Consider the following 13,682-nt stretch of genomic DNA (forward strand, 5'->3'; position numbering starts at 1 on the left):
AGGAACCGAATCTTGCAAATGCACATCCCTAAAAAAGTGCTTTAGCAAATAGTCCCTCTTTCTTGCCACATTATTGCTAAATGAGGCAAGACACAGAACAATACCAGTCACGAGCCTTGATCCCAAAGCCTCACCTTGATTCCTGGAAAAGTCACAGCAGAGGAAGCATAGGAGCCAATCATCAGAGCAATGAACGTGGAACGAAGGTCACCAAACATGTTGGGCAGCTGGGGAGAGAGAGAAAAAGCAGTTGAAACAGGTTGCTGCCAAGGGAACGAGGCTTTCTCGAGAAGATATTGGCATTTAGGATTAATTCTCCTGGATACCAGAATGTGAAGCAGCCAGTTTTATTTAGGCATGACTTAGCTCTTCAAGATATTACTCTGCAGGTTGCACTGGTGTCTCCAGAGACAGGGAATGTCTGCATTCCAAGATTTATGAGCTTACTGACGCTGCTTCTTTCCAGACTGACGGCATATTTTGCATCATTCAACTTCAGCACAGGAGCATTTGCTCCAGCTCTCGTGCTTTCTTTAGGAGTTCCTTACCCCAAACCTGTAGCCACCACGTTTCCTCTCCCACAAACATGTGCCAAATATCTCTGTTTATCACCTTTTTGTCAAGGGTTGTTAGACACACGATACAGTCTTTAACACACCCTGCAACACCTTGAACTGCCAGCTTTGTTTATGCACCTTGGGTCAGCACCCAAATCCTCCGCAGCAGACCAGAAAGTTCCTGCTGTAACAAGAAGGAACAGAGACAAGCACAAACGGTGCCGTTGTTTCCATTTCTAGCCATCTCCAGGGCTTCTTCTGTGGCAGCAGACTCTCTCTGCTGATCATTTCTGCATCACTGGGATGGCTCAGATGCCTCAGCACACTATCCTAGAGCTAGGAGCAGGGAAGGAATCACAAACACCAGATATCCGAGGATTTACTGCTCAGCACAGCTACTGAGCTCTGCAGCAAGCAACACCTGACATTGCTACCCCTGCCACCCACCCCACTTCAGTGCCTGGGCTCCCTTCAGGTGTGCTGGCACTGCTGAGAGCAGACCAGGCTGGTTCTGCAAGGATCTGTTGGGAAAGCAAAGCTCTCACTAAGGACAGACAGCAGCAACCACTTCTGCCACCTGAACAGCAAAAATCACTCCCAGGATGGCTCACTAGCCCCTGCTTCCACTCAAGAACCAAAGGCAGACACAACCGGGAGACCTTCCTACTCTCCTGGGAAAGGAAGAACTCCCTGTTTTCCTAAACAACCAGAAGTGAACAAGTTTCCATCACTCACTAATGCTGGCCTGGAAACTGGAAATTACAGGGAGAAGCACTGAAGTTGTCAGGCTGTGGAGAGCTGGGCTGATACCTCCTGAAGCTGGTCAACGGGCAGAGATTCTGCTGCAGCCTGGCTGATTTCCCTCCCACCTCCTTTTTTTTTTTTGGGTCACTTACTCCCCAAATCCAGTTGAGCATCACTACCACGTCAGCCTCAGAGGGCCTCAAAGCAGGACACTGCAGATGCCTTCTAGGACTGGAAGCACAAGCAGCCCTTCCTCTGTGCAAAGAGGCTGCTGAACAAAAAAACGATTCCGAGAATATCAGAGCAAGCAAATGCTGCCATCACACTCCCCTTGCACAGGGCTGAAAAACAAACCCATCTTTCCCAGGAGCAGCATATAAGGCAAGCAAATCTGGCTTGTGTCACGGCGTGTTTACAAGGCAAGTATTCCTGTGCAGGAGCACTCCGGGACCCATCTGGCTGTTTACCATCCCCGCGGCCTCACTGCAGAGCTTCCTATGCACTGCAGCCTCCAGGTCCTCAGATAACCCCGGGGCTGGGGAGCAGCGGCAAGGATGTGCTGAGCCTGATGCTGCCCGTGAACCCCAGAGGAGGAGGAGGAGGCAGGAGAGGCTGCGCTGCTCTGCGGAGCATCCCCACACCCATCGATCCCCGCATGCGGGAGAGCTGCCAGCAGGCTGCTCCCGGGAGCTGCAGACAGGAAACGGCTCAAGGATCCAAAGGTCTGTTACCAGGCGCTGAAAAAAAAAAAAAAATCTCCTCTTGGAAGCACTTGGCCTGAATTTTTACACACTCCCAGAAAGAGCTGCATCTGCCGAGTGGAATATCTGAGGGTTGCAAAGCGGGCTGGTCGCTGTCACCAGGACGGGTATTTGGTTCGTCACAAACACCCCAAACCTTAAAATAATGTCCAGAAATTACAACAAAACTGCTGCTCCTGCTGGGGGAGCTCAGGGCAGGGCAAGAGCTGCACAAACACAGCTGCTTCTTGGCTCGGGCTGGTTTTCCCCGGAGATCCAGAGTCCACAAAATCCTTTCTCATACAGCAGGCAAGAACTTCCAGGTGTATCCTCCTGCTCTGAGGGCTACTGGAGACACACAACAGGCAGCCACGAGCAGAAGAAGCCAAGGCTGCTTCTGCCTTGATTGGGACAGAAGTCCTAGAAAGGCTTAAGATTTCCTCAAATCCAATTTGGCACCGAGAAAGGAGCTAGATTAAAAAATTGGGCAGAAGAGATTTAATGCCTTATCCAGCCCAATCAAAGCAGAAACTGCAAACACTGAGCACTTGGAAGGAAGAGAGGGGCAGAGGGGAGATGAAGAGGGAGAATTCCCTTCAAGAGCAGAAAACCTCTCAGACTCAGTGCCAGCACTGGCAGTGCCTGTGCAGGTCTCATCTAAAGACCAGCTACAAAAATAACACGCAATATTTACCAAGTCATTTTTCATGCTGTCTTTATAGTAGCAAGCATTGGAAAAAATGAACCACAGAGAGGAGGGGGGGAAAAAAAAAACCAAACACCCAACAAAAAACACAAGCCACGGAGCAAGTAAGCCTTGTTTTTCTGCCACCAAAAAGGATCTAATCCTCATTCTGATCTCATCCCCGCAGGCCAGAAGTGACTCCTCCACTAACTTCTGCCCATTCTGGTATGACAGCTCCAATTCTGCAAGACCTATGACGACAGAAACTCTTAAGCCTCTTGTTTAAAGGTCACTAATACTCACTGTACTATTAGCTTTATGCCCCGTCACAAAGACACTCAGTGAATGTTGCCACACGTAACTGTTTTTTACTGGAGTCCTTTATTGCAGGTCTGTAATCCTAAACTGATAAATCATTTCCTCCTGCAGATTTTTTTTTTCTCATCTGCCCTACAGCGAGTTTAGAATAATTTATATTGTTTTCCAGCTTTTCCCTGGAGACATTCCATATACAGAAGACAGCACAACACTGCTACCAAACCCCGTTTCCCTCCTCTTGCAAGGACTGTTTGAAAAAACAGCAGAAAAAAATCAAGGCATTGAGAACTAGACTACTGAAAAATCATATTTTTGTTCAATTAAACTTTGTTTTCCCTATTGGGGGTGTATTTGGAAGTTACACAGACACTAAAAATATGTTCTGCAGGAAAGCCTCAAACTGCCCCCTCTGCCCAAAGCATATGAAAACTCCTGTTCCCATTCTCCAACAAACAAAAGCTCACAGAGCCCAAAATTTTCCTAATATTTCCAAGCAAAGAAGATTCTCTACACGGAGATGTCCCCCCTCTCTGATTAAAGGGGGCCGTTTGCAGCAGAAAATCAGAGCAAAGCAGCTGTAATTCTTTGAAAGGAAAACAGGACAGAGAACAATCTATAAAAGGCTCTTTGTGGTAATTTATCACACATGTTTATTTCTTTGCATGAAATAGCTTCGGAGCAGAACCAGCGCCAGATTCCTGTGTTGCTGTCAGAGCCACCAGCACAGATCTGTTTCCATTTCCAATCTTCACTTATATTGGCCAAGACCAAGTCACGAGGCAGAAATCTCCCCTCTGCATTTTAACAACAGGCACAGCCTGACCTTGTTCCCAGAACTGGGAAGCGTTTTCTGGCTGCCCCCTCCACCCCAAGCCACAGCCCAGGCACCCAGGAACAGCAGCTTGTTTTGGCTCCACAGCCTGCCATGTGCTTTCGTGATACCCTGGGGACTTGTTGCTGAAAAAGGCTTTAAACTCAAGAGGCAAAAGCTATGTGCAGCACCGTCCCAGGCTCTAATCCTCGGAGATCCCCTTTATCCCTGCCCGAGGGTCCCTGCCACCAGGTCACACCGTGTCCCAGGAGCTTGGATCACCTGAAGCCCCACAAGCTCGGCTCCAGGGACACCCTGCCACGAAGCAGCAACCAAAACCTGCCTGGGGTGGCCAAGCACCATCGCACCAGTGGGTCTGACCCATTTCCTGGAGCACCTCAGGTCACCAGCAGCTGGCAGGAGCAGGGAGTCACCTTGCTGTGACTTGTGTGTGCCTGTGGCAGCCAGCCCGAGCTCCCCTGGCACTGGGACGAGCAGGGCTCGTCTCCTCGGTGTTGAACACCCTTACAAAGGGCTTTTCAGTGTCCCCTTTCAGCGTTCAGCCCGTCCTCTCCCAGGTACAAGGCAAGGCACAGCGTGTTCAGGCCAGGTCAGCCCATGGGCTTGTCCCCATGTCCCTTCCCTTGCCTGTCTCCAGGGGCCACAGCTGGAAGGAATCCACAAAGTATCACCCAGGACACAGCAGAAGATGGCTCTTGACACACCAAGTGCAGCTTGCAGGCAGAATGATCAAGCTGTAAGCTGCCAACAACCAAAATACAGCTGGTTCTAACAGGCAGCAGCACAGCTACGCCGTGGTGCAGGTGAAGAAGTGCCTCCCTCCCACTTTAGGCTATTTTTAATCACATTCACACGCCTCAGGTACCAAAATGCCTCCGTGCAGCTGCACAAGCAGCTACACCTGCCTGTGGAGTGGAGAAGTCAGGCCTGAAGCCATCCCAGCTCCTTGCAGAACAGCTGAGGGGATGGGCTCCACCTGAGGCATCTGTGTGACCTCACAACATCACTGCCTCCTTCAGACCTCCTCAAGGCTTGGATCTCTCCTCTTGGAAGATCTGACCTTTTGCCAGCTGCTGCTCTTCCTTGGCACTGCAGAAGTGGCTCACTAATGAGGGCACTAATAAGTGGCTTTGCTTACTTCTGCTGCTAAAAGCCACAGCACAGCACACCCAATCTATTCCTGCCCTATCCTGCCCTCACTCCTATCATCACCAGTGGTTCTGAAATAATCTGTGACCCCTTAATAATCACCCAGAGAGACATTAATCAATGCTGGCAGCAGCAGGATGGGAATCCTCTCCTCTCCCACAGCACTACTGATGTGCTCCTCTCTTCCTTGCTTTTATTTGAAGCAGGATGACATTTGCCCCACAGCTCCCTGGGGTCACAGTCAAGGCTTCCAGTGAAGAACACCACATATGACGGAAAGAGCAACATCTACACAGAGCTCTGAAAGCTTTGAATATATGAAACCAACAGCAGCAGCACCATGGTACAGAGTGCTCTCTAAAGCCAGCCTCTGCCAAATTTAGGTCTCAGGACTTCAGCCAGTGTCTAAGCCCTGTTAAATTAGAGGTAACTTTAACAGGAAGTTTTACTTCAACAGCAAGTTCAGCGTAGTGCACTTCAAATCTGAAAGTTTTCAACTACAGCTCGGGGGGGGGGAAAAATAAATAAATAAAACCGGTGCTTCCCAGGCTTGTTTTCTGGGCGACTTTCCACCCAGCCCTGTTTGAGCCACACTGACAACAATCAGGGTAATGAGGCAGAAAATAAAGCAGTTATTTGGAGAATGATACTGCTTCTGCCTCCAGGCAGAAAGAACCCCAAAACGCAGAGATCCAGCTGACAGTTGTTGACCAAAGCTTTCCATACAATCCTGAGCATTTCCAAGTGGGCTGTGCACACCCAACAACAACACAGCATTTCTAAGGAAGCCTGTGAGGGACTCTCACCCTTTTGAAAAGCAAAAACCTTGTGTGGTCAAGAAGAACCATGTTCCTGGGGCAGATGCAAACTGTGCTTGCAGAAAGCTGGTCATACCCAGCTTTCTGCAAGGGTTTGTGCCCTGCTGATTCTTCCTGCACTATGTCAATGCTAAATCCAGTGCAAACACACATCCAGCCTGTGCCAAGCAGCTGAGCACTGCATGTACAGGCACATTATGAGTCCTAGACAAAAACACTTCCTTTTTTCCCCCCACCTTCACCTGAGATACAAAGGGCAGGTGAGAAAAAAAAAAAAAAAAAGGATTGGGGAAAACAAGCTTTAGAATAACAACCAAGGACTCATTCCCAAGGGTGACTGACCCTTTGTACCAAACACAAACACGTGCTATTCAAGCCACAGGCAGAAGATCCACTCTGTTCTTGCCGGCCAGCCCCGCTAACAGCCACAGAGAAGGATAAAACAGTCAGGTAGTAAGTAACTCTTCACTTACCGTGAGCGACGTGAAGGTCATGCACATCCCACCAAAGCCATTCAGAGCCAGGGCAATGAATATCAGCACAGACAGAGCTGCAAAAATAAAAAACCTGCCCTCAGCTCCCACTGGGGTGCTGAGGGAAAGGAGACAGAGCCCTGAAGGCTTTGGTCCTGACATGTGGAAACCTCAGTGGATCAACACCCTCAGGACATGTCACACTGACCCAGCAGCCATCTCCCCAGCCACACGGACTGGGAGGGACAGGGCTCTCCAAGACAGCTCAGGATGGGATGGAAGGGTTCCATTCCTCTAATGATCAGACTTGCTCATCCAGCCTGTCTGATGGGTCTCAAAAGGAAGATTTACTTGAACAAACAATCCCAAGTGTCGTCTCACTATCTGCTCTTGAGGAGCAAGCTCCATCTACCTCTGGCAGAAAAGCCAATTACACATTGTGAGCTATCATCCATTTCCCAACCCTGGAAAAGCTCTGAACTCGTTTGGAATTGCTCCTTTACAGGACCTGGCCCTGCCCAAACACAAAACTAAGAGACCTGGGCATCTCAGACGTTTGGCCCTTGCTACACCCTCCACTTGGTGTTGTGAAACACCAGCCCTTCCCAGAGCCACTTGGCTCCCTCAGGCTGGCAGATTGCTTGGCTTGTGTCCCCAGCGAGACCCCAGTTCAGTACTGGAGGGAGGGGATGTGACAGTTTGAACTTTGCTTCCCCAAAAAGCCCAAACCACAGCCCTGAAACGCTCCCAGCTCAGCAGGAAGATGCCAACTTACAGTCAGGGTTACTGGCGCCGTAGGCGATCAGCACACAGGACACGGCAAAGCAGGCACTGAAAGGGAACCAGAGCCATGAGTTTCTCACAAACAGCCTTGCCCACACTAAATTACAGCTGCTTCCACCTCATCAGCAGGGCAATTGCTGTAAGAGAGAGGGAAGCTGGCAATTTGGAAAGAGAAATCCAGGGAAATACCCAAATATTAGTGGCAAACAAGTATTGCAGGCAAGCCTTGCACAAGGGCTGGGGCAGGAACCTTTCCTCTCAGCCCTGACGCAGCTCTGTCTGGACTCAAATTCCCACTGGTTTTCCAGCACAGAGTTTTTCCAGCCCTCACCTCAGGGTGACCAAAGGCAGCAGCAGCAGCCGCCTTTGTCCTGAGCCCCAGCACTCAACTCCTCTCTGGCAGGGTCTGACTCAGAGACTTGCCCTGTTTTTCCCACTCTGCCCACAGGCCAGTTTGGTTTCTAATCAAGTTCACTGCATTAAAACTGTGACAGTTAAAAGAGTGATCCCAAAAGTCACTAATCCCTAATCCGTAAGTCACTAGTCACTAATCCATGACAGAAGCAGTTGACAACCTCGCTGTTTGAGGCAGAAAGCAACACACACCACATGGAAGAGAAGGGCCCTGGGAAAGGCAACAGGACATGTTTATCCCTGAGTTAACTCCCCAGCCTGCAAACAATGATGTAACATCTTGGTTTTGTGCCTCTCAGGACATAGCTCCCAGCCCAAGGAGAAAGCTCCCCTCCGTGACTCACAAATGACTCCACTCTTCCTCCAGGCTCCATCTGGACAGGGATCACAGAGCAGCACTGCGGAGCTGAAGTGCGGACACGGAGTTCCAGGCCCTTCCCTTATGGAGCAATTCACTGTGCTGGCTGAAATCACCCCAGAGCCGCTCTGCTGTCCTGTGCAGATCCCAGCCCCATCCCCTCAGACTCTTCCCAAGGCTGCAGGGAGCCCAGAGCAGGCAGGCAGGGTGGGAACGGAGGCCTGCACACCCACCTGCCCAGCAGGCGCAGCTTGCGGGGGCCGTACTTGTCCATGACAATTCCCAAGGGCAGCGTGATGGCACTGAGCAGGAAGGAGCCAATGGTGAAGGCCAAGTTCAGCATTTCGTCCTGGGCGTTGCAGGAAGGCCATTTGTGCTCTGAATCTGTGCTGTTCTCCAGCTCAGAGCTGTTGGTGGTGGTCTCTGCATGGGGTGAGAGAGGACAGTGTGTCAGGGTGGGGGTTGAAGCAGGAAGGAGGGAAGGGAAAAGCCCAGCTGGGCATACGCCCTCCACAGTCCAGTTTTTATTCTAATCAGTGAGAAATGGAGAAGCAGAACAGCAGAAGGATGAGGGAAACATGATGAGCTCTGCTTTGAGCAGGAAAAGGCACCCAGCAGACAGGTACCCCATGCAGCAGCAGGGTAAAAACCTAAGGATGGAGATTCATTCATTTATTAAAATAACTATACAGCAAGGGCCTGGCAACTACAGGAGACTAAAACCCAGCCAAACCCAAAGGGATACAAAAAATAAGGTCCTCCTAATCTACAGCTGTCATGTTCTCAGAGATCCTTTCCCTAACAAAACTAACGACAGCTACAGCCAAATCAGTTATTTTGGTTCCAGACACCAGGCTGACAAGGCCTGGCACTGAGCACAGCCTGCTCAAATGAAAAGCTTCCTACCCTCACTGCAGGCATCAGGATGAAGAATGGCTTTGCAGTAGCCACCCTGCTTTGACTGCCCTGGCTCTAAAAAATCCTTCCTGGATTTAACTATCCTGTTCCCAGGGGGGCTGGCAGCTCACCTGCCTTCTCTGTTTATTTCAAGGATTGATTCATCTTTAACTCCTGCCCCGCAATTAGCATTTTCTATTCTTTCAAAATGGGTTTAGGTCACACAGATCAATTATATCCCCAGCTTTCTGGTCTTGCCCTTACATGAGGAACTCTGCATGCAAACTCCCACGCTGAACAGAGCCCACGTTGTGTAACTGAGACAGAAACAGGCCAGTTCAGAACAGAAAAAAAGGAAAGGAAAGAAGTTCCCTTTTACTGCCTCATGTCAACTCTCCTGTTACATGCCTATCCCAAGGCTGCTCACAACTCCTCGGGTGAGCTGTGTGCCTTCAGACTTCCATTAACTCACAGCTCCAGTGCACTCCAGCTCTCCTCCTCCCAACACTCATCTGGAGCCTTTGCTGCTATGACAAAGCACTTGCTCTCTTTGCTGCTGCAAGCCAGTGATATAAAACACTCTCCTTCATATTTAATAATTGATCTGACAAAGTTCAATACTAAAGGAGGAACAGAGAGAGAAGACACAGACATAACCACCAGCACAAAGTGAGGCTGGAGATTCCCAGCAAGCCCTGGTTGGTTTAGTTAATTAGCAGGAATCCCTCATGTGCAAGTGGCTTCCCATTCACTGCTTGCTGTGGCTGGTGGGGGAGAACCCCATGGCTGCTCTGTGTTATCTCTGGAGGTAACACAGCCCCGCTTTGCACCTCCCTTCCTTCTACCCAAGCCTCAGCTCCTTTACAGTTACTGGTCTCACCCTGGTTCTCCCAGCTGCCCTAAACCACCCTTCCCAGCTTTGTGTCCACTGCAAACAAACCTTGCTCCACCTTCCTGCCATCAGGTATCAGCAGGAATTCAGGCACTGATATCCGAGGCCTTGGAGCTGCCTCTGTCCCCTCCAGGGAAGGCAGGGGCATTCCTCCCCATTTACACTGCTCCCACCAGCATCTTTGCTAAGATGGTTTCAAACCGCCTGTGTTCCTTTCCACTGCCATGTGCTCCTGATTGATAACTTAATCTGCCCCTTCTCTTGTCCTGTTAGTCCTGGATAACCAGAGTAAGCAACAAATATCCCCAAAATGTCACACGTGCCACCAGCAGCACCTCTTCTGCAGGAAGGGCAGCACTGCAGCCCGAGGCACCCGAGTCACATCCTTAGAAATCAATCCTGGACAGACTTTGGGAGGCTCTCTGCAGTTTTCACCCACAGCATCAAGGCTTTTGGGCTCTCCACAAAGATAAATTCATAGGAAACAGATGTGGGTGAGAGGTGAAACTCGGGAAAACAAGGGGGGGGGGGGGAGGAATTGACAAAGTAGTAGCAGTTTCCCTGTGTCAGCACTCTCCAGAGATGGCTCAGCTGCTGAGTGGAAGGAGGGAACACGAACAGTGCACTGACCTTGTAACTTCTGGCTGCACGTGTTAAAGCCTGGGTAACCCTCCCCACAAAGAGATCTCCAAAGAGAAATACTCAGCCTTTAAAGCTGGAGAATACAAACTCCTGTTCATGTTTTGATGTGTTCAGCTGCCGCACATCCCCAAGGAGCTCGCACAGCACGCACCTGCTGGCCCTCCCATGACGAGCGTGCGTGAGGTGACGAGGACACAGCTCAGAAACAGCAAAGAACTTTGCCCCTCTCTGAACACTGGAAGGCTGGGAATGGGACACCAAACTTCACTCCCTGCCTGTACCAACCACCTTGTTTACAGCTGCTCCGTGCCAGCTCCAAGGAGGGGCCAGGCAACAGCGCTATGTGGAAATACAAATTGTTTGTGAAAATAGAAGCAGCCCCTGAGCAACAAGAGAAGATCCACTGAGGCGTAATGGAAATGATTCCAGCAGCCCTTGGCACCCTGACACCCCCTGATCCTTTGAGCCACCTCTACAAATAGAACGTTTTGGAGGGGCTGCAGGTGTGTGCAGCAGGCACAAGGTCCAGCCAAGAGCCGTCTCATCCATGAGCAGGGATTTGGGTGCCAGCAGCTCGCTGGCACAGGACAGCGAGTGGCAGCACAGGACATGCAGCTAGGAGGGGTTTAATGGGCAGAGAACCTGCCTAACTACTCACCTACCTAATGCACCTGGTTACAGCAAACAGCAGCTTCCCCTCAATCACAGCTCAGATCCCGTTCCAGATCGGCGCACGCCGCACTCCCGGGAAAATCTCCTACGTGCCTGGCTCCATCTGGAAAACTGCTCTGGGGAAGGGCTGGCTCTGTGCCCACGGTGGTGCCCTCCCCAAATCCTCTTGCCAAGTCCACCTGCGTGCAGCACACGAGGTGTGACACCCGGGCAAGGCAGCAGCAGAGAGGCTGTGCTCGCTCACTGCTGCCTCGCTGACGAGCCAGCAGAAGCTACAAGTCTTTACCAAGCAATTACAAGAACATTGCTGCCTATTTTTACAGCACTCCCCACACAAGCAGCAGGATTTCTACTGCCCAATTAGTAGTTCAAGTTACTATTTAAAGAATGACAGCTTAGGTGGAGGAGAAGGCTGCCTGGGTAATCATTTCTGTCAAGATCATCGCTGGGATTTGTTCAGGCTGGAACATTCAAAGCCATGCTTTTTCCCAAATTAAGTGCTGCAGGTTCCACTCGAGGGTCAATCATTAACTGCTCTTTACCGACCTCTTCAAATCCCAGGCACACACACACACACACACCACATTACCAGAGGAAGGAGTCTGCCTTTTCCAGGAGTGACTGCCATCTCAGATGGCAGAGAGCAGCTTTCCTTTCATCTTATTTCATGGATCAGACTGAGTCAAACAGGCAAGACACCCCCAGCCACCCTGACAATAGCTCTGTCACAGCCTGCACACCCCCATTTTCCTCCTCTCTTTTTTATAGAAAAAGGGAGGGGAAAAAAAATTAAAAAAGGAGGGGGAAAAAAAAGACAAAAAACAAGGGCAAAGAACTGTGAGTATTGGTTTAAAAAAATAGCGCACTGAAAGACATGTGCAAACAACTGATTCTGCAGTCTGCCCACATAAGAACATGTTTTCTCTTTTCAGGATGGTGTCATACTTCTGGGAACTGGGAGGAGATGTTCTTGCTTTGAACCACTGCAAAAGCAATTCATTCGGGTTTCCCTGCCCTTCCAGGACCCCCCTCTCTGGGTGCCTGAAAGCTTCATATGACCAAGGCACAGTCTCAGTCCAACTCTGCACTCCCCAGCTGTGGTTTCAGTTTGCAGCTGTTCTCAGCCAGCACCTTCCCATGACAGCTGCTGATCAGCACACTGTGTTTCCTGTACAAATCGAGTATTTACCACCTTCATTCTTTTCCTGTTTACAGCCTCACGTGTGCAGCCCTGCCACAAATCGTAGCTGTCATATCTCCCCAGATTGTGAGGGACCTTCAGACTGAAAGTTCCCCACCCGGAGCTCAGATAAATAAGGGAAAAGAACTCTAAGACAGCACCTTCCTCCTGTGACTACGTCAGGGCTCATTAACTCACTGTAAGTGAATTAGCTTATCATCCCTTTGGTATTCTGCAGCCCTGTCTCAGAGGAAAGCCCTCTGTGCCCCTTATCTCTGCTCTTTCTGAGCAGATTATCAAGTTCAGGACATTTCTTTTTTAAAGCCTGTTTCAGATCCAAGCGTTCAGCTTCCCGATACCAGAAACATCATAGGAAGGCAAGGCCCTGGACTGATCAAATTCCCCAAGAGCTGATAAGGCCCAGAACCGTGATAAAGACTGCAGAGTCAGCACTTGCACCGAATAAAAAGATGCTGCTTCAGTTGGTTAAAGGCCAAGTAGTAGTGTAGTAAAATTAAAATGGGAACAAAGTGCTACTACCAGGCTCCTTGTCAGCGAATTTCAAACATACCTCTCAGGAGGTGGCCCAACGGGTACAAACCCCCACTCCAGCCCTGTTGCACAACTGCTCTAAAAACATTTTGCTATTTCAGGGTTTTTCCCCCCCAGGTGTCCATCTCCACCCTCACTGAGTTAAGGGTCCATTGGACCCCACATTTGTACAATGGCTGAGTAAAATCCAACACGAGGAGCCAAGGGCAAGCAAGGGAAGTGAGGGATTCAACAGGGAGGCAAGGAGTCCTGCATGAACTGCAGCACTTTCTGGGCAGCTGCTGTTACCTCCAGAGAAGAGCCTGCAGAAGGGACAAGGTCTAGTTTTGCCTCTCATTGGAAAGCATCACAAAGTGCAAGAGCTTTTGCTGACAAACCCAAAGCCCTGCCAAGAGCCTTTGGCTCATTAGGAAAATTCTAGGTTTTTTTCCTTCGCAATACTTACATGCCCACAGCAGCATTAGGAACAACAAGTGCCCAAAGGCTACTAGTCATGGTTTGTTTGCACCAACCTCCCAGCCAAGTTGGCTGCAGGATTCAATAGGTTACACTGAAAAAGGCAACCACTGGGTCACCCTAATGCCAGCAAAGGGAAAACTCACTTTGGAGCTGGTCATTGAGAGTCTCCACACACTTGGAGCCAAGAGTCTTCCCCACAAAACTCTTACAGTGAAGACAAAAACAGAGAAAGGAAAGTGAGTCAGCATGGATGAATGTCCCCACGCTCATCACAAGCCGTGAGTTCAGAAGTGATGGCCAGATATTTGAGGACAATGAGAACATTTGACTACACAAATTTCTTCAGGGATTGAGCTTTCTTGCCTCAGGGCACAGGCTGGCCACTGGGAGGGAGCAGTTTAGCCCCCAGGGCTGCAATTTCACAGCAGCCCAAACATTTGCATCTTCCCTGTGGTCTGTGGGCATGGGCACTCCCATGGGGAGAGCCAGGAATGCCACAGGTTGGTGAACAGGAGTG

At 50.1% G+C, this 13,682-nt stretch overlaps 1 protein-coding gene across 1 annotated transcript in view; it reads right to left on the reverse strand.

Annotated features, from left to right (window-relative positions):
• SLC43A2 (solute carrier family 43 member 2) overlaps positions 1-13,682 on the reverse strand; it is a 31,487-nt gene that overhangs the window by 14,668 nt on the left and 3,137 nt on the right. Inside the window, exons 3-6 of the mRNA XM_066201708.1 lie at positions 8,105-8,294; positions 7,092-7,147; positions 6,317-6,393; positions 135-227 (exon numbers count right to left, since the gene is read on the reverse strand). Of these exons, the coding sequence (XP_066057805.1) occupies positions 135-227; positions 6,317-6,393; positions 7,092-7,147; positions 8,105-8,294 (416 nt within the window). The remainder of the gene's footprint in view (positions 1-134; positions 228-6,316; positions 6,394-7,091; positions 7,148-8,104; positions 8,295-13,682) is intronic.

Source organism: Chamaea fasciata, unplaced genomic scaffold (genome assembly GCF_029207755.1).
Source record: "Chamaea fasciata isolate MVZ Bird 193981 ecotype frontalis unplaced genomic scaffold, bChaFas1.0.hap1 SCAF_21, whole genome shotgun sequence".
NCBI classification, from domain to species: Eukaryota; Metazoa; Chordata; class Aves; order Passeriformes; family Sylviidae; genus Chamaea; species Chamaea fasciata.